At 33.2% G+C, this 21,395-nt stretch overlaps 1 protein-coding gene across 2 annotated transcripts; it reads left to right on the top strand.

Moving 5' to 3' along the window:
- The first annotated feature begins 6,303 nt into the window (after positions 1-6,303).
- On the top strand, positions 6,304-9,962 carry LOC148200370 (histone-lysine N-methyltransferase SUVR3-like). 2 transcript variants are annotated; one of them, XM_088114212.1, is made up of 2 exons: positions 6,304-6,991; positions 9,070-9,962. In XM_088114212.1, exons 1-2 carry the CDS (start codon positions 6,319-6,321, stop codon positions 9,456-9,458), a joined length of 1,062 nt encoding a protein of 353 aa, XP_087970338.1. In that variant the 5' UTR covers positions 6,304-6,318; the 3' UTR covers positions 9,459-9,962. The 2 variants fall into 2 exon arrangements, with proteins under 2 accessions (XP_087970338.1, XP_087970339.1); XM_088114213.1 differs by having other exon boundaries at positions 6,332-6,967.
- Positions 9,963-21,395: the final 11,433 nt, after the last annotated feature.

Consider the following 21,395-nt stretch of genomic DNA (forward strand, 5'->3'; position numbering starts at 1 on the left):
AGTAAAAAACTAATTAACCAAAGTGCATTCTTGATTAATTTTTGTTAAAGTTTTCACCTTTAATCAAAGTATATATTAGAAAGTGATTTTTAAGCCTAACTCAACCCCACAAAACCGGCTTGTAAGGTGAGGTTTGCACCTCACTTATATATTGTAAATTGGCCTTATCTCTAGTCGATATGAGACTTCCAACAATATATTCTCAATTATTGACAAAAACTCATTCAATCACATGAAAGTTTCTGACGTTAATCAAAGTAAATTCTCAATTAATATTAAAAATCCTTTGACTCATATGATTGATATGTTATCTAGATTTAACAATAATCAAAAGAACAAACAAATTTATTCATCTAACCTCATAATCTACTTAGGAAATTGTAGCAACATCAAGCTAGAGGATTAACACTCCATGGAATGTAAAAATAACATGAAAATAGAAGAGAGGGTGGAGAACATGAGAGAAGAGAGAGGAAAAAATTAGGCCCCCTAATGAGTTCCTAAGCTCCCCTAATGTGTTTCCCTACGTTTCTTTATATAGATATTAGATTGAGTTTTGTTTCAGGCTTTTTTGTTACTGTAATATTCTTTATGGCAATGTACTCTCCTTCACTTATCTTGTAAATAATTCAATATCTTCAAAATATATTTGATTGTTGTGGAGATCTTAAAATATTTTCACTAGATTAAAATGATTTGTCAAATATTATATTTTGATATTTACTGATATAGTTAAATAAGATAATTATTTAACAATATCAAATAAAATATCTTAAGATATATTTCCCTAAATTATCTTTTATCATAAAAATTTATTAATTATCAAAGTCCTTTTTTGTAGAAAAATAGAGAAAAATACAAGATCTAATTTTTGTTGCTTATTCGTGTTCTTGTTTTAGCCAAATTTCTTTACTCTTTTTTTTCATACACTTATGGCTTCTTCATGCAATGCTTGACTTGACTTCTAGTGGTTTTGATTATTTTTTATTCTTGAATTTATCTTTAAGGGTCATAAAACTTTAACCAAATTATTTCTACACCTCGATGAGCTCAACTTAGCTATAGCTATATTAACAGAACTCAAAATATCCAAAGAACATTTGTGCAACTAAAAACTATTTTTATTTTATTTTTGTATCTCGTTTCTTAATAAACCCAATAATAATAAATCATAATTAAAATATTATTTAAAGTACAAAACCCAATTAAGAATTAAATATTAAAGGCTAAATGATGACATAAATATGTAATCATCACTCAGTGCTCTACTGTAACATCCCTTTCAAGATGTCACGTGTAGTTTATCAAACATCCATTAACTTAAAGAAACACAATCTTTGATACCATCACGAAATAGTGAACCTAGAAAAACTTTATTTAATCATCATAAACGAAATTAAAACCATTTGGAAACAAAAACCTTATTCCAATTTTAAAACTTAAGATATTGATCGAATATTACAATTTAAAATAAATTATGGTTCCAAATAACTTTTCAAAACTCGTCAAAAGATTTCCCAGCGCGCTTCCTCACTTTAAGCATTTGTAGCATCATCTATAACAATATTCGCTCTTGTATAACATCACGAGTTATACAATCATCACACAAATACAAACAAACAAGAATAAGCTAGCAAAAAAAAATGATTATATGTTTTTTTAATAAAAGAAAAACAAAAAAAAGTAACCAGAACTCCACAAGTTCTCTTCCTGGTCAGCAGCAACAGGGAACCCACAATCACAGTTGATTGCAAACGATTCTGATCTTCCAGTACAACACCTCACAGTGTAGATTGATCAGACTTTGAAATCTCAACTACTCTTCAAGAATCCTTGATTTGATTTCTTTCCAAATGAAATGGTTCTTGATTCTTGGAGAACAGACGGTCCTGCAATTATAAACTCAACAAACTTTATCAGATATGAAAGATATATTCAAAAAGTTGTTTCATGCAAAGAGCTATGAGTCAATTTATAGATATGACAATACTAACGCAATTTAATCGATTACGTTATTAATGTAATCGATTAAGCAATTAATACTGTTGTAACAAAATTACATTTAAAGCATTTAACAAATTAAGCATAACATGTAATCGATTAAGTAATGAATGCAAGTCATAGCATTTAAAAATATGACCGACGGTTAAGGTAGTTATGACTTATCAAAAAATAAGTTTTCAATTACTGCGCATTTTAACCGATTACGAAAAGAGTGTAATCAGTTAAGTACAACACTTAAGCAAATTTGAAAATTTTTTCATTCCAAAACTCATCAATGCACTCAGCAAATAAGTATAGGCAAAGACACGAGTTTTAATCGATTATCCACCTAATATAATCGGTTAAAAACTTGCAGTTTTGTCACCGTTAAGCAAATACTGATATTTGATGATCTAATAGATTACATAAACTCTGTAATCGATTAATTCATACATATATGCAATGTGCAAAGAGTTTTATCAATCTTAACCAATGAATATGCATGCCATAGATAAAATCAGATGTATAAGCACAATGAATATGCATATCAAATAGTTCAAGCACAAACAAATATATAACCAGCAGCTTTGCTTAATGTGTGCAAGAAATTATTAAAACATTTCTGTTGTTGTCATCATAAAAAACACATATGGGATATATGGGTTTAGCTTTAACATAGCTGCCCCTATCAACACATTCGATGCTTCAATCCAAGTCAGCAATGTCACATGGAAAACCCTCTCTCGCATGGCTAGGCTTTCGGGGTTTCGACTAGGCACCTTTCTTGAAAGAAAACAAAGATAAAGCTTTTGAAAGTCCTTCTTCTACTTCCCTTTCTCTTAGCCTTAGCTTAAGTTGATGCTCCTTTGAATTGATTCCTTAAATAGGTTTCCATCACTTGGCATCTTCAGAAAAGAACTTAATTGAAAAATGCTACCTAACCGTAGAAATTCAAAAAGAACTTTGTTTTTCTGAGCAAGCATTAAATAACATTAAATGCTCAACATTGAAAAACAACTAAAGTTATAAGAAAAGACGTTTCTGTTGCATGCATAATTTACTCTAATCTTGTAGATAAGCTATTCTACACACATCCACAATGCTATAGATCAAATATAAAAAAGTGGAAGTTAGAGACAAAGAAGATATTCACGGAATGTTCCTCACTTGAAGCAAAGTTTAAAAAAATCGTACAACTTACTTCAAGCAAAGGACTGAAAAAGCATGCCTACTTTGACAAGTTGACTTACCCAACCTCGGAAAGTTAGTTACTCTACCCACCGGGGTCCCCTCCAGCTTACCCACCGTGCCACCCAAAAACCACTACTAGAAAGGCTGGTAAGAAAGCCCTGAGATTCACCTATCATCGCCGACATAACCATAAGAAAGAATAGAGTTGAGGAGTTTCTTAAGGTGGACGTGTTTAGAGGAGTTTTCAAAAAAAATGGGTGTTTGCCCCATCCCCGTAATTTCATTTTTGAAGGTTCTTCTCGAGAGCCTTGATCTTATACTCTGCGTTATTGTTTAATATTTCATCCGCTACCAAATTCTTTTTTTGCTCAACCTAGAATGGATTGGAATCCAACTGTTGTGTAAAGAAGAAAATGAAAGCATGAGTATCAAGGCTACAAGCTCAGTCTAATGGACAAATATTCATGAAGCCTATATATAGAAGATCTCTCAAGAAGAAAAAAAAGAAGAGGATAGCTTATGATGATATCATAAGAGTATAAAAGCTTATGACGAAATATTCATCCTGAGAACAAAAGAGAAAGAGCTCAAGAAAAAGAAGATATATAAGCCGAAAAGAAGAGAAGAGAAAAAGAGAAATATATACTCTCGCACTTCATTATCATATTGCATACTATTGTAGGAGAGAAGAGAGAAACACCTACAAGTGTTTAGACTGCTTTATATTGTAATCAAATCCTCTCTGCGAGAGATATAGTTTAAGCAATCATTGATTGCAATTTTGAAGAGAATTAAAATACTTACAAGTGAACTCTATTTGAGTTGACTAATCTTGGCAAGGTTGCTAAGTACTAGGACCGGTGCGAATATTCAAAGGAAATCTCGAGTAAGGTTGCTGAGTACTAAGAGTCGTGTTAGTAGTCAAAGTAAATCTCGTTAGGTTGTTGAGTACCAAGAGTGATGCTAATACTCATTTGTAATCGTGTGAAGATTATAGAGTAACCCTTTGCAGAGGAAACTGGACGTAGCTCAGTTCGAGCGAACCAGTATAAAATCTCTTGTGCAATTATCTCTTTTGTTACCTAAACGATCCTCTTGTGAAAACTTGTAGTCACACTTTATTTCTAAACATAAGAATCTTCCAAGCTAAACGATCTTATTCATAAAGGAAGTTCTTAACAAAATGTTATAGTGTCTATATTATGAGTAGCACGTTAAAAATTGTTATTATACGAATCTATTAAGTCGAGCTTTCAATCATTTAAAGAAAAAATTCAAGAGCTCGATAAAGTGCTACATCAAAAGGATTGCAAAAAGTTTTCCTTTAACATTATTCAACCTCCTCTTCTAATGTTTTTCAGATACTTCAAAATCAATTAAGAAACTTATGATCAAAAATAAACATTCATAAATAAAAAAAGTACCGAATATAAGAGAGTTTAAAGTAGTTTACATCTCACTCCATTTCCTAGGAGATTTATTTCCTCCTAATGCATGGGGAAAAAGTTAAAACATGGAAGAAACTTCATCTCTTAGTCCTTTAAAGATGTTCTTTAAATAAAAAGGAAATGTGTAAGGAGACTCTCTAAAGTCTCTCTCTAAAATCTCTCTAATATTTCTTTGAAAAGTCCTTTAAAAGGTCTCCAAAAAGTCTCTCTAAAACAGAGGAGAAATCCTATTTTTATAGACTTTGACAGCATGGGTACAATGGTGGCTTCCATGGCTTCAGTCGTGAGGTTTCCTCCCAAGGTGAGTTTTTTCTATGGCATAAGTTGTGCAGTCTTGGGGTGGAGCCTCTTAAGATTGCTTCTATGTGAAGAATTCTTCATGGCTTAAGCCTTAGATTAGGGTTTAAGGAAACCTTCCAAGATGGGTTTTCTTCGTGTGACTCAAGCTGTTGCATTTTCTATGAAATGCTCAAAGTTTCCTTGTTGTTCTTCATTATTCAACTTTGACTCTCGAATAATATAAAAACCGTGAAAACTAGTAAAATTGGAGTAATTAACATAAATATTTAACATCAAGATAAGATAAGTGTTAAATTAATATTAAAATCAATTCATATTTGACACTTATCAATAATTCAACTTTAAACTTTGTTTTGTCCGGAAACAAATATAAAAACTAACTTAAAAGATGTATGCACGATTATAAGTTGGTTCATGAACTAAGTGGAGCGATTGCTCCCTCATAAGATAATGCAAGCTAGAAGAACATGAATTTTTCATTCTTTTTAAAAACAATAGTGTAAGTTTTCACTTAAGCTTTTTGAAAATATGTAGAAATTTTCATGTATTCAATGTTTGTGCAAGAGAAAATCTCTCTAATAGTGTTTCACTCAATCATAGTGATAATATGCTCTTTCAAGATTTTGTACCTTATCTCTAAGTACTTATCACATATTTGACACAGATCACTAAGACTTTATGATCTTGTAACATAGTTGGGCTGCACAAAAATTTTTTATTTTACAAAGTTAAGTAAAACTTACGGATAAAATATGAACCATCAATATATACAATGAGTTCATTCATTTTCCTTTTTAATTGTCCTTGAAACTTGAAGAGATGATTCATTCAATTCTTAAAGTTATTGTTTTTCATTTTTCATACACCTTTTTTTATCTTTCATGACTTTTTACTTGATACTTGACTGAACCCACTTTTCTTTCTTCACTTTCTAATTTCTATACCTTCTTTTCCTAATTTTCAATTTATAGACTTTGCTAAGCCTCTGTTATGAACCACATAACATAATTTAAATTTAGTTAATGGTTAAATATGTGTTTGGTCCCTTAACTTTCAGTGAAAATTGAAATTAGTCACTCTTCAAAATTTTGGACTAATTTAGTCCCAAACTTTAGAAATGTGTAAATTTAATCATTTTAACCAAATTTTATTAACTTTATTTGATGTTTCAAACACATTTCTTAGTGAGAAGCAAAAATGTGTCAAACAATGTAAACAACTCAAATATTATCATGAAACGTACTTGAAATATCAAATAAACTCAACAAAATTTAGTTAAAAAGATTAAATTCGTACATTTATAAAGTTTGGTGAGTAAATTAAGCGAAAGTTTGAAAGAAAGAGTAATTTCAATTTTTGGAAAGTTAACCCTTTAGTTAAAAAAGAAAAACTATATATGCAAGTGAATCTGAATGGTAGAGTCCATGAACGACAAATGCTAACGGCGGAAGAAAGTGGTCCCCCAAAGCGCTGCAACGCGAGAGAGCCTCCTCTGCTACAATGCGCAGAGCTGGTGCTACCCTACCTTAACCCTTCAGAACTTGCCAACGTCTCTCTCACCTGCAAGCCACTTTTCAAACTCTCTCGCACCATCACCATCCGCCGCGCCTCCGACGCCTCCAGAACCTTCGAGACCCTTCCGATTCCGTTCCTCAACACGGTCGATTCCCACCCATACGCGCCCTTCCTCTACACGCGATCCCTCGTTCTCTCCTCCCCACTCTCCCTCCTGCGCCAGCCCTGGGGCTCTTCGGCAGTTTCCCCCTCCGCGCAGTCTCGCCTTCTTAGCGCCGAGTCAGTGGGCTTCGTCGATGGCGAGGGCCGGGCCATGTCGGGCTGCGAGTGCGAGGCGTGCGATGGCGGTGAGTGTCCTTGTGCTGGCCTGGATGGGCTGGATGACGTTGGCAGAGAGTGCGGGCCCGGGTGCTGGTGTGGGCCTGAGTGTGGGAACCGGTTGACACGGAATGGGGTGGCGGTGAGGGTGAAGATTGTGAGGCATAGGAGGAAAGGATGGGGGTTGCATGCGGATCAGTTAATCGCGAAAAGTGAGTTTGTGTTTGAGTATGCAGGTGATTTATTCATCTAATCTAATATACGGTGATACCTCTCTTAATAATTGCTTTTAGTATACATTATTTTTATACAAGTTTAATTTTGTTGTTAATATGATAAAGTTGTGGTAACTGATTTTTATAGCGATAACTGTTGATTTGTTCACTTAACAAAATTGTGGAACACAGATTTGTCGTGGCAACTAATGTTTTTGATAACTTAACATAATTGTGCTCACACAGGCCACCCCAGCTCTGGTGTTTCCAATAATGATATTAATCTTAAAATGACAGAGTTAACTGGTAGGTCTCGACCAAGGTTTTAAATTGCAGTTGCTATCATGGTTTCCTTGTGATCCTTGACATTTGGAGCATGCGCGACTCGAGCCAGTGCAGCTACAATTGTGGTTGCATAGCCCAAAATTCCATGCTTTTGTTGCTGAAATTATGGTGGTAGACTGTTTTCTAAAAGTATTAACAAATCTAACATGAAGTCTATTATGTGATTTTAGTTTAGATCTTCAATTAAAATTAGAGTTTTCTTATGCTTAGGACTGAAGACAGTTAAGAGTACCAGCTTAAGTTTTCTCCGGATTTGATTTTTATTACAATATAAAAAGACAGTTGAGGGTTTCAACTTAAATTTTCTCAAAATTTGAGTGGGACTTTTTACTGAAAATTAATAATGTAACTCGAGAAGAAAGTTGTTATTGTCCTTTGTGCAGTTTTAATTTCAGTTCAAGTAAATGTTAGTTATTGTGATTTTAAGGATATTCTTCTTATTTATGTTATGTATTTGAGGGTGGTTGTCTTTGAATTTTGTTGATTAGGTAGATCTTCTCATTAACTTATGGTATTAGGTTGGACCCTTAGGTTATCAACTATTTGTGGGACTGAATATTTGCATTTTATTATGCTTGATAAGTATATGAAAAGAGGGGAAAAGTAAGGTGAATATAATTTTTTCCTTTTGGTTTTCATAGTCATTTTGTTTAGGTGCTTCCATTCCTTGGATTTGAACCATGTAGTGAGTTTACTTATGTGTGTACGATTATTTATTAACATTTAGGAGACCAGGAGGTTTAATGATAATATGGTATCAGAAAAAAATGGTTATATATTGTTCAGAAAGTGAGTCTCCAGGCCTTGGTAAAGGGAGGAAAATGATGTTTTAGTAATTTGAGAAAGAGGTTACTATGTAGATGTGAAGTTTGTAACTCTTTTTTTTTTTTTTTTACTTTTTAGTTCATTAATTGTTTGTTTCAGAAGATACAAATAGTGGGTAGGAGCTTGGTATCCTGTATGCAATATCTTGGTTGCACTCTTATGAAATTGGTGCTAGGAGAGGGTTGATTGTCTAAGATAGTTTATGTTTTATTGTGATTGGAATTCTCAACAATACAAGATACTATCATTCCATAGCATAACTCAATTGGGTGTGAGAACAAGGTTGTCAAAACCATGATTCAACCTGCAAAATCATTTGACTAGGAGTAGGAGGGGTAAAATTTTGTGTATATTGTAGAAGCTTAATAACGTACTTGCTTTAAAAATAGAAAAACAATGAGGAGAATCTTGATTTAGTTTCCTACATGTTCTTGTTTTTCGTATTTTTAGTTCGCTTACTGAATGGAAATTAGAGTACTGTTAGGAAGTTTTGTCATAAGGTTATGAATGTTTGTGTAGTAGATTTTGAAACTTGTGTTGTTTCATTTGGGGAAGAGGGTAGATTACTGGTAAGGTGTATGAAACATTTGTATTTGTTTTCTACCACATAAAAGTTGTAACGGTACTAGTGCTTGAAGCCATCTAAAAGGTTTAAAGGTGTGAAGCCTAACCCGAACAGAGCATGATCTCTGAGTGAGTTTTTGGTACCAATTTTCGTTTAGATAAGTTAATACTATCTAGTGTTGTTAAATTTACCTTCCCACACTCGACTCAAACATATTTTCTGTCCTCGTGATACTATTTTCTACTGTTTCAAAGTCATTGTCGCTGATACTTTCTTCACTCTTTTAGTTGTTTCTTATGCATGGCTGTTTTTAATCCCCTCATGCGTGTGTAAACTTAAATCTTGGTTTCCTGTGTAATAAAAGGTGAACTCTTGACAACGAAGGAAGCCCAGAGGAGACATCAATACTATGATGAACTGGCTTCTCAGGGTCGTTTCTCTTCAGCTCTTTTAGTTGTAAGGGAACATCTTCCTTCTGGAAAGGCATGTCTGAGATTAAATATTGATGCGACAAGATTAGGAAACATTGCACGATTTGTAAATCATTCATGTGATGGTGGTAATTTAAGCACAAAGCTAGTTAGAAGTTCAGGAGCTTTGTTGCCCCGCCTATGCTTCTTTGCTTCAAAAGATATCCCAGTAGATGAAGAGCTTACTTTTAGCTATGGAGAAATCAGGAAAAGGTCAAAGGGGTTGCCATGCTTTTGCAATAGCCCTTCATGCGTTGGAACGTTGCCCTCTGAAGACACATAAGATTTATATACTTTGCCATTTAATGAGGTAACCTATGTTAAATCAAAGGAATTTTGATTTGGAAAGGTTAGTTTTTATAATTTATTCAATAAGACATAGTAGGCATTGCAAATATCCTTGTCACAGGTCGATTAGGTTACCACCAATATCTTTATGTAGTGTGAATGATTTAATGTTCACTTATGTTTTGGTAGAAGCCCTTAAGTTCATTTGACGGCTTGCTCGTAGGATTTAACACCAGATATTTTATCCTTTTTCCCGAAGTTCATGAGATGAAAGTGAATGGTGTGGTGTTCAAGTGGTGTCTTATCTTGGGTATGTTGTTCGGGGATGGGGGTTTGTGGCGTGATTAATGATACAGTAATGAGGCGATGCTTCACCCTCAAGTGCTTTCTGAATTCCTATGCTTAGAAAACATGCTTGTCTCATAATAATGATTTTGTAAAATCAACTTTCAAACATTTATTAATTTTATGATAATACGTTATCCTTCGGAATTCATTATACAGGTTTTATGTTTCTAATTTATTGTGTACAGGATGGTTGTAAATTTTGTCAAGGTATTTAGGATTTTTATTTTGATTATATTATAATTTTTTTTATCTTATAAATATAATCATAAATTTTACTTATTGAATTTGGCTTGACCAATTCAAGAGCAAAAGTAAGGTGAATGTTTCGTTAAAAAGTAACCTGCATTTGCTTGTGGTTGGTTGACAAATCATATATATTGTCTTTTAAATGAAGGTGGGTTTAAATTATATATATAGTTCATTTAGAAGACAATACACATTATTTGTACCACCAACAAAAAAAACATTTGAACCACCCACAACCTCTTGAAAAGTTGAACGCACATCTTCATTTAGAAGACAATACACATCATGACTTTTTATAGCAAACTTTGAGTGCTAAGATGGTTTAACCTTTTCTCCTATTGATCAGCAAAGTCCTCCGATACTAACTTCATTTGGCTCTTCTTCTTCATGGTCCTGTTTTGACTAAGAAGAATTGTCCGAAGGCTTCCTTTTTTATCTGTATTATAGTAATATCCTTTAAAAAGCTACCATCTATATGCTCATTTTGTAGTTTATTTTTTACAAAAATTACATCCTTTCTAACAACAATCTTATGGGCAGTGGGATCTCAGGCAATACCCCTTACATTGTCAACATAGTCCAAAAATATACGTTTCTTGGATTTTAGATTCAATTTTGCTCTTACTTAAGAATTTTGCATCATGTTCATAGGACAATCAAATACATCCAATGAAGAATAATTAGCCGATTTTTCATTCCATGTCTCTATTAGTGTCTTCAAACCTATAACTAGTGACGGTGATCAATTTATCATGTAATAAGCAATTTTAATTGTTTTTTCCCAAAAAAGCATGGCCACTACTTAATGTAGATCATGTTCTATCATTTGCCATACCATTAAGTTGAGGTGTATGTAGAAGAACAAATTCTTGTAATACCTTTTTGCGTGTAGACTGCTTAAAACAAAAATCATGTCTACATATTCTCCTTGTTTATCTATCCTCAAGTATTTGATTCTTTTTTTAATTTCAATCTTTACATGTGTTTTGAATTCCTTCAATACTAGAAATATATTTGACTTCCTCTTGATGGATATATATAATGGTAGAGCCTTCTTCTCTTCCATGCAATAAGGGATTAGAAAATCATTTAAACCACCCAAAAACTTTTGAAAAGTTGAAGGCACACTTTCGTTTAAAAGAGAATAGTAGTACCTTGACACGTCCATGTGTACTTTACACTTATTTGACATGGTTCCAGCTCATCTTTTGGAAAAAAACATGCACAATAATTGAGGGTAAAGTGGAAAAAAATATCATTTTCTGGAATTTATTTTCTTTCTCTTTCTTGTTGTTCGAACTTTTGTTTTAGGCTAGATTTTTTTCCCTCTTACTATTTGATGTTCGTGGTTGCCCCTTTCATTCCCACTTTATTTTTACTCTTAATCTTTGTTGGATTTGGTGTTATACCTTCTTTGTTGGATTTGGTGTTCTATCTTTGCCTTTGTTGGTTTTGTTTTTCTCTCGGTGATTTGTTGGATTTGGTGTTCTATCTTTGCCTTTCTTGGTATTGTTCTTCTCTCGGTGACATTGGTTTTGTCTCGCTCCCCATTAATAGGTGATTTTGTAGGTTTTTCTAGGTGTGAAGGTTTAGGGGTTTTGCATCATTGTCTCACTCCTGATGTTGTGCACACTTTATCTATAGTCTTCAAGGTTTTCTGTTTCGATGTTTCTGTACCAATAAATGTGATCAAATATTTCAAACTTAATCATTGTGGAAGTTGTACATAATGATTATAAGAACTAACCACAAAGCAAGATATGAGAGCAATTGAAATGATGTTTCTACTTGTGCAAAAAGACCAGTACAATTAGGCATTTTGTTGTGGATAACTACTCATTAAACCAAGAATTTATACCAATTTGTAACATGTTGAGCAATTTATTGTTGTACTGAAGGAATATAACAAGTAACCACATAAGCTTGACTAGATAACCACTTACTACACTAACTAATTATTCATCTTAAGCATTTTGTCAGTTGTATATAACCAGCTTAACAAATAACCACATAATGTTGACTACATAAACAATTACTACATCAATAAATCTGATGAAATCTATTCTTAATAACCACTATAAATGTTGTACATAATAACTTTCATAGAAAATCACATAACCTTGACTAGATAACCATTTATTGCATTAACTAATCAGATCCCTAATATCTATCTTCAACATTTTGTTACTTGTACAAAACTAGCTTAACATTTAACCACATACAATAACAACCTCCTTATGCTAGGTTGGGCCAAAGCTAGGAGATGTGCATGGAGGGATGTTTCCTTGAAGATATATGGTGTGTAAATGTGGTGGTAAATGGTTCAAGGATGATGAGCTAAGGTGTGGATGGAGTAGAAGCTCATGGCCTCTAGGAGATATAATGGTGGTGGTGTAGTATTTTGTGGCTCCAAGAGAAGTGATGTCAACTCAAGGAGGAAGGTGACTAGAAGGACCTCTAAGGTTGCTCTAGTCTTGATCTAGGAAATGTGTGGCCAAATTTGGGCAACATAACATTAATAAACTTTCAAGATGAATACATGAGAGGAGACACCTCTAATTATAGGCTAAGAGTGTTTCCTAAAATCCTTAAAAGCATGGCCTAAATAAACCTATATTACTTCAAGCTATGCTCCATGATGGCTCCAAATGTGGTTCAGAAGGTAGAGTTTAGACTATCTTTATAGACGACTTCAACTCTTCTTGTAGATGTTTGACCATGGTTAGGGGGTATATCATCTTCCTCTTGAAAAGGATTTGCTCTCAAATCTTCAACTTGGGCTAAAGCAAACTTTCTCATCTTCTTTGGAGTCATTATGTCTCTTTTTCGCTGGGGTCAAATACCCATCTTATAACACAAGTTATAATAAGTGTTATGATAGTGAATAAATGACGAATATAACTCCTAAGAATGATATACCTTAAATTAAATGAATGATCAAGGTATTGAAGAATAAGAGCATCTTGAAGCTTTTATTTGTCTTATGTTGGATGTATATGTTTGAAATACTATCTATTTCAATACAAGAGCCAACTTTTAGGGATATGTCATCATACCCTCTCTTTTGAAAAGGATTTTCCCTCAAATCTTCATGTTCTTTTATGAAAAAAACCCTTTTTTTATTATTGGTTAATTTGAGTATCTTTCCACCAAGATTAAAGATCCATATGTAAGTGTCATCAAACACAAATCCAATAATCTCATGAGCCACAAACAACATGTATCTAGATGAAAGATTTGAAGAAGACCTTATGTTAATTCCAAAAGAATTTACATTAAAACTTTGAAGGTCTACTCCAAAAAATTGTTTATGTTGACTTTGAATTAATTGTATTCTAGAAGGTAACATTAACTTAAAGTTTGATTTGAAAAAATTGAGGAGTTAAAAATAGTGGGCGGTGAAAAAGAAGTTGAATATTTTTCAAAAGTAAAAGTTGGAGTTATGAAAGATGGTTAGATGTATTGAGAAAAGTGCAAGGATTGGAAAACTACCTTGATCATCTTAGTCTCAAACTTAATGGTAGGAGTGGTAGGGGTTTTTAATAACTCTTCCTCTTCTTCTCTTCTCTTAATCTCTTCTTTTTTCTCTCTTTTCTTTCTCATTCTTTTCTTTTATCTTTTTCTCTTCATACTATATTCTTCTTTCTTTCTCTTTTTTTTGTCTTCTTACTTGCTCTTCTTTCTCTCTTTGTTATTTCTCTCTTTTCTCATGCTCCTCATTCTCTCTTTATTTTTTCTTCCTTCTCTTGTCTTCCTCTCTTCTTCTCTTAATCTTCTTTAATTTCTCTTGGACTTTTTCTTATTTTTCATTAAGAATTCTAAGCTCTTCTTTTAAGGTAACAAGATATTATTTTCTTTCAACTCTTTCTCTATTTTTTATCTCTCTCATTTGTTCATCTCTTCTTCTTTGAATCTCTCTTTTTCTCTTGTCACTCAATAGTTTTCTCACTTTTTCTTTAAACTCATCTTCTCCTTCAAAGAACCCTTCTACAAATTTTAGAAAAGTTTTTTCTCTTTTAATGAGTTTTCTCATCTCACATATTTGCTCTTGGTTTATCACAAAGGAAGAAGGAACAAATTTTCTTCTCATGCATGCTCTCAAGTCACACCAATCTTGAATTGGAGATAATCTACCTCTCTTAGCCTTAGATTGTCTTTGATTCCATCATTCACTTATATGTCCTACAAGCCTAGAGATGCATAAACTAAGTATATGATATTTATGATGCCTAACCAAGAATGGATGAAGCTCTTCTATTCTTTTGCCCCATGCTAGTATGATAGTGCACTAGTATTTTCACAAAAGAATGGGAGGTCAGCCTTAATTTTATAATGTAGCTCATTCTCACCATGAATTAAATGCAAGCTACTATTAAAACTCATTTGTTTCAAAAGCATTTTGAAAATCAATTTTCACAAATAATCCTAGACATTTTTAAGATTTTCGAAAATGAATTATGCAAACAAACTTAGTATTTCAAATAAAATTCCTTAAGATACTTTAGAAGACAAAAGGATCTTAAGCTCACTTTTAAGAAAGAGAGGTGAATCACTAAGGATTACTTAAATACCAAGTCTTTCTTAGCCAAAGTTAAATTTAATTCCTTTTGTACCCTACTTCTGAAAGGGATTTAAACTTGAAATGCAAGTAAACACACACTAAGCTACCACAATTAAGGAAAGTAATTAAATCTAATCAATGTAGCCTAATGGTGAAGTTGGAAGGAACTTTGGTTCCCTCACACTCAACTACAAAACGTAATTAATCAAAGTTCAATGTTCTTGTTAGGACACATCCTCACAAGGCCAAATATTACAAATCTAAAAGAAAGGCAAAGACAATTTTACAAGGTAAAGAAATACAATTAAATCACTCTTTCTCACCAAGTGTTTACTCTCTCTTGTCTTCTTGTCCTCAACCAAGACCTCAAGCTTACCACAAGGCCTTCTTCACCTAAGATACTACCTCCAAGATGTTGGCTCACCACAAGGTCTAAAACCTACATAAAAAAAGAGGTTAACACCACCAAAACACTCATACATCAAACCTAGATCACGAGCAAACATACCCAACACATCATGCATGTATTCAGACTTCATATACCCTCATGAACAGACCCTAAAACATTCATTACATTACTTGAATGATCCAAAACCCATCATTATGCAGATTATAACCTAAACAACCCAATATTCTACATATGATTATCATATCATCTTTATAACATATATTTGCATGGTAAAACCCCCAAACATCATAACTTTGTCTCTCTTAACATCATTACCCATTATGGGATAAATTAACAAAATCATACATACTTTCATAGGGAAAACCCAACACAAATTTTACATAAACCCTAGCTCCATCCATACACGAACCCTTACCCAACAATAACCACAAATAATCATAACCAAAATCATGTACACATGCATCAAAACAAGGATTATCAATTAAGATATTCAAGAACATATAACATACAACAACAAGCAAACAAAGGTAAGATTTATCATACATTGGCCAATACTAGGGCTTTATCTACAACCCAAACCACTACAAATCTTCCTTTACACTAAGGTTTTTTACAGCTCCTTTGTATCTCTCCCAAAAAATGTCTCTTTCCTCTATCTCTATTTCTTTTCTTTTATGTACGGTTTCTAAAAACAAATGTCACCCGTCTCCCTGTATCTTAGTTTTTATAAATCACTCAAACCCTATCTCTAATATTCCCTCACTTAAAATAATAGACTTTTAAATCCAAATCTATACTTTTCCACGTTCACACCTTTATCTTTTCATTTTATTTTATTTAATTTGCATTGTTTTACTTTCTACACCCCTAACTTAATTTTTGTACCAATTAATAAAGATAAAAAGACCCTTTTGCCTCTAAGCCAAAAATACAATTAAAAATCTAAATTTTTGTTAAGCTTTCTTCCTAGGAATTGAACTCACACCCATTTAATCCTAAACACCCATATCTACCAATAAGGCAATACATCACTTTAGTAATAATACACATACCACAATCCAACAAACATACCAAAACATGTTTTAAACTTTATTAAATAACACCAAAGAAATAACATAAGTATGTTTTAACAAAGATATTCACACATAACACCTTATTAGACATATCAACTCTTAAAAGAAAACATACTCAAGCCTTAACAAAACTTTATTTCTAAAATCCCTATTTTCTTCAGGTCTTACATTCGCAAACACTCACCCTTCACCCTTCACCATGACTTTCTCTTATAGCTTTAGCCCAACCTTACTAAGGAGATTTTCATCATTTGCTATCAAGATCTTAGGTTCTTCAAGAGCTAAGTCTTTTGGTCCTTTATCTATCATTTTATTTTCGTGTTACCTTGTGTTTTTCTAATCTTGTCTTGTTGAAGCTATCTTATGATTTTCATCATTTGCTATCAATTTTTTTTGTTTTATTTTGGTTGTTTTTACTACTATTTTGTGCCTTCTAAATGCTCCTAAATGTGTTGGATATTATGTTCTTATATTTTTTTGAGTCTTTTCTTCATATTTTCCATTCAATCGTATCATATGTTTGGATCATTTTGCTTTTTAAATCCATCTATGTTGTCTAGAGTCATGTGTAGTCCTTTTTATGTCACTTTCTCCTAGTTGAGCTTATAAAAATCACAAAAAAATATGTACAACTTGGATTTCTAAACCGCATCATTCATATACATGCCTTTAAGTGTCTTATCTTTACAGTTTTGGGTTCATAGTTGCCATTAGATCATTGGTAAGTCCATAAAAAAACATTTCTCTTATGGCTTGTTGAAGTTTCAAACTCTATTTTGATTCTAGTAGGTTTTATTCTACTTTATGTTTCTTGTTCTTTGAGCTTTCAAAATCAAAATATCATATCTATTTCTAGTGTGTGGCGGTCTTTTTTTGCGCTAAAAAAAGAATGGAAAAAAAAGTACTAAAAGCTTTTAAGAAAAGGCCTAAAAAAGTACCAAAAAGAGCTTAGAAAAGTGTTGAAATTGCGTGCATTTGGCCACGACCACTAGTTCGATTGGTGAATCTGTTTTGAACGTTTTGCTCTCTATTTTGTGCATTTTATTGCACTTTCCAACAACTTAAGTCTTGCGAGTGATGCTAAAAGAATGGTCTTAATGTCCCATTTGCTCAAAGATTGCCAAAGACAAGAAACACCACCTTTATATTTTAGTAATTTTTGTTTTTGTGCATCTACTTTAGTACTTTTCTTTAAATAATCTTTTTGATAGTTTAATCTTCTTTTCTTACCATTTAATTTCTTGTTTGTTTTTTGTTTTTGTTTTTGTTTTTATTTTATCATAACGATGAAACTAATTTATCATACTCGTTAACACATTTTAGATGATCTAATTCTACAATCAATGCAACATGTAACTTTTGGCACAAATTTATTTTTTTTAACAAGCTTAGAAGCTTATGGCCAAACCTAAATAATTTCAAAATGAGAATTAGGAAGCACATAAGTGTTTATATGTTAAGGCAATCTATTAAAGTTAAGACTTATTAAAAATTTAGGGTTAAATATGTTTTTAGTCTCTAAACTATCAAGCGAATTTGTTTTTAGTCCCTCTTTCAAAGTAAGGTACATTTTAGTCCTCCTCCTTAAGGAAACCTTAATTGTTTGTCCTCCAAAACTAACACCGTTAAAAATCAGCTGATGTGGCTAATGTCTGGCCACGTGTGTTCACAACTTTCCTTCGTATATCTTGCCACGTTGGTATTTTTTAATGTAAAGTGAGAATATTGGTTTATTAGGTTGATTGGTAAAGTTATCTTCAAAGTGTGTTGTGAAGGGTGAAGAGCAAAGATGAGATCATCATTTAAGGTGGAAAGGAGGTTGAAGAGCAAAAGGTTGGATTTCATCTTCTTGAGCATGGTGTAGTTGGTCACGTAAGTTCATATTTCTCTTTCGTCTGAATAAATGGATGGATTTGGGATATAGGGTTTTGGTTGGGACTAAAGGGATCTTTCTTGATTTACTTTCGAAATCACTGTTGAAGGGAAATGAAAGCAGACAATGGAGGAATTGGTTGCACGCGAAGGAGCATTGCTCCAGGAATGTCCCAAACATGTGGATCCTCCTCACACTTAGCTTCAAAAATGTGTGGTTGTGGGGAAAGATTGTTGGTGTTGAAGGCAACTACATTGAAGAACAAAGGGAGACTATTTTATAGATGTAGAAATTTGGCAGTAAGTGACAAAAAATGCTTAACTTATTGTGATGAAGTTTGTATTACTGATTTGTAATTTCTTTTGCAGAGTAATGCAAGCTGTAACTACTTTGAATGGGTTGATGAAGGACATTATGAAATTGAAGGAAGCTTACAAAGGAAGAGTGAGAAGTTGAAGTCTGTATGGAAAAGGCTGTATTGGATCTAAGGAAGAAGAAGGATAAGTTGAAGAGGAAATTAGAGCAAGAGAAGAAAATTTTCAAAATGATGTTGGTGTTCTTTGTATTGTCATGGGCATTGACAGTGATGTTATGTATTATGTTTGTGTTCAAGATAAATTGTAATTAGATTGATAATGTTGTGATGTAGTAGAACTTTGAAGTTGAGTTCAATTATGACATTATGTTTGTGTTATGTGCATTTGTATCAAGATTATTGCTGTGATTTGAAATAAATGAGTTTAAACATATAATTGGTGGTGTATCAGTAAAGAGGATTTTGAATTTTGAAATGTGAACTTGGAATTGCTTCAAGATAATTTTCCCAAGTCACTTAGCGAAATAAATATGGAAGCTGTCAAATGATTTCTAAAACAAGAGTTTTAAGCTGCTGGAATAGCAGAAAATGAAACTGGTACAAAGCCTTCTTCTTGTTCCAACTGCAACCCTTTTTCACTTCGTATGAGCCTAGCTTATTAGGTATAGCTTTGTGGTTGTGTTGTGATGTATTTAAGTTGAAGAGAGGTGTGTGGACTGTGATGTATAAAAACTCAGCAACAAAAAAGTAATTGTAGTGGTCATTGTAGTGGTCCCTAAACATTAAAACTGAACATTGCATTCAAATATATAAAGTGGTACAAAAAGTGGTCCCAGTCTACTTCAATTAACACTGCATGTGCTACTACAGGACAAAAAAGTGGTCCAAAATATTGTGCCCACTACAAATGGTCTGTCTAAGTGAGTCACATTCAGTACATTAAATACTTCTTTACAAAAAGTCACATGGCTACACTACAATTTCAATTGCTACTAGCTTGAGACCCTACAATTTGTGCAACCAGTCTTGCAGATGATCTTCTTCCCCCTCCTACCTTGCTAGCCATAATTAGAAAACCACATCCCTTTTTACAAACTTCCCTCACTCTCTTCAAATCATTCTTCACAAACTTCACTTCTTTTCCATTTAAAACGCTATGATCCTATAGCGCACTTTTAAAATCTTTCAAAGACTTAAACTCCATCTCCAATTTAAATTTGAAGCTCTTGGTCATATCATCTGCTCTATACTTTGGAAACTGCCTCTTATTCTCACTCACAGGCTCATCATTATCTACATTTGAAGACAACTCATCTGTATTGTAATCTTCATTTATCCCATGCTCTCCAACTTCTTCGTTAATCATAAATGACCCCTCACTATCTTGGATTCTTCTCCTAACAGTTTTCTTCCTCTTTTTCATTCTACTCCCCCTATCCAAAATAGGATTGATATTTCTTATCTCTTCCTCCACCCTCTCATTCTCCATCCCAAACCCATCATCATCATTTGCCATTCTTTCCTCTTTACTATCGTCCACATTTTCCAACACTTCGCCCTCAACCACATTACCTTCTTGCTCTTGCTCTTCCTCTTCCTCTTCCTCTTCCTCTTCCTCATGAACATAAGGTTGTTCCTCACCCCTCTCTACATTTTCTTCCTCAACATTCCCCTCTTCCTCTTCGTCATCCATTAGGACGTCTTCTACTTCCACTGTGTCACCTTCTTCAACAACATAACCATGTTGTTCTTCCACAATAACCTCTTCCTCCATCTCTTGTATGTGTACTTCATGTGCCTCTTCACCAAAAGTAAGAAAGTTAATTTCAACTGGCTAATTGGGTTGGAGATGTTGGACATAGATTTCAACCTCATCGTTATTTTCCTCTGCATAGTTAGCCAACAACATTGCTTCACTGTCATCTTTGAGTATTCTGAGGTTGTTCATGGCCTTTTGTTTCGACCCCTTCCACCATAGCTTGAAGTCTGCATCATACTTGAATTCTCTAACAAATCCCACTACTTCAAAGTAAGACCACATGTCGGGATCAATTCCTTTTATAACATGTCTTTCTCCTCCCACATATTCTACTTTCTTATTCTTCATGAACTTCCCCATGTGATGCAGAGAAACGTCAAAAACCATTTCTTCCTACATGGTAAAATGAAAAATTTACACACAATGCACATCAAACAAGCCACAGTAAACCAAAACTAGATAATTACCTTTTTCTTTGAATCACCTTTCTTTGACACTTTCTTTGACACGCAATGCACACACACTGGAGCCACATAAATCGCAAAAGCAAATTGAGGGAAGGAACATGAACCCTAACTAGCTTCATTCGCGTATAAAAATCCCTAATTTTCTAAGTACAACAATCCTAATTTCATTCGCGTAAAAAAATCACTTAACACATGTCATCAAACATGCAATCACACGTGGCAAGAGATACGAAGGAAAACTGTGAACACACGTGGCCAGACGTTAGCCACATCAGCTGATTTTTAACGGTGTTAGTTTTGGAGGACCAAAAATTAAGGTTTCTTTAAGGGGGAGGACTAAAATGTACCTTACTTTGAAAGAGAGACTAAAAACAAATCCGTTTGATAGTTTAGGGACTAAAAATATATTTAACTAAACAAATTAAAGTTCAAAACAAATATTTGAAATTATCAAAAACATATTTTTATCTTAGAAACAGCTAAAATCGGAAAAATAAAATCTTCCGTAGATTTGTTTGTATACTTTACTCTTTGCTTTTTATATCCATAAATGATTAGACGGTTATACAAAAGCGGCTGATTGATTCGTCCACCAACTGTTACAAAACAAAAGAAAAAAAAAGGCGCCAAAACCAGCATATACATGTAAAATAAAGGGTCATGCATAAAAGTTGAAGTGCGATAACAAGATAACAAAGGCAAAGTTTACGATACAGTACGTACTCTCGTCCAAACCCATCTTCATAAAATCTAACCTCAAAATTTCGAGAAACATGATTAATTTAATTAATCTTTGAAAGAATTTTACTAATATATTATATTCGTTCTCATTACTAATGCTTTTTAAGACTTTATTCTAAATGTTTATAACATTTAATAA

Source organism: Vigna umbellata, chromosome 4, assembly GCF_029865625.1.
Source record: "Vigna umbellata cultivar VRB3 chromosome 4, Vumbellata_1.0, whole genome shotgun sequence".
NCBI classification, from domain to species: Eukaryota; Viridiplantae; Streptophyta; class Magnoliopsida; order Fabales; family Fabaceae; genus Vigna; species Vigna umbellata.

Coding starts and splice junctions, on each gene's coding strand:
- LOC148200370 (XM_088114212.1), top strand. CDS start 6,319: ATGCAAGTGAATCTGAATGGTAGAGTCCATGAACGACAAATGCTAACG. Junction 6,992..9,069: donor GTTTGTGTTTGAGTATGCAG/GTGATTTATTCA, acceptor GTGTAATAAAAG/GTGAACTCTTGACAACGAAG.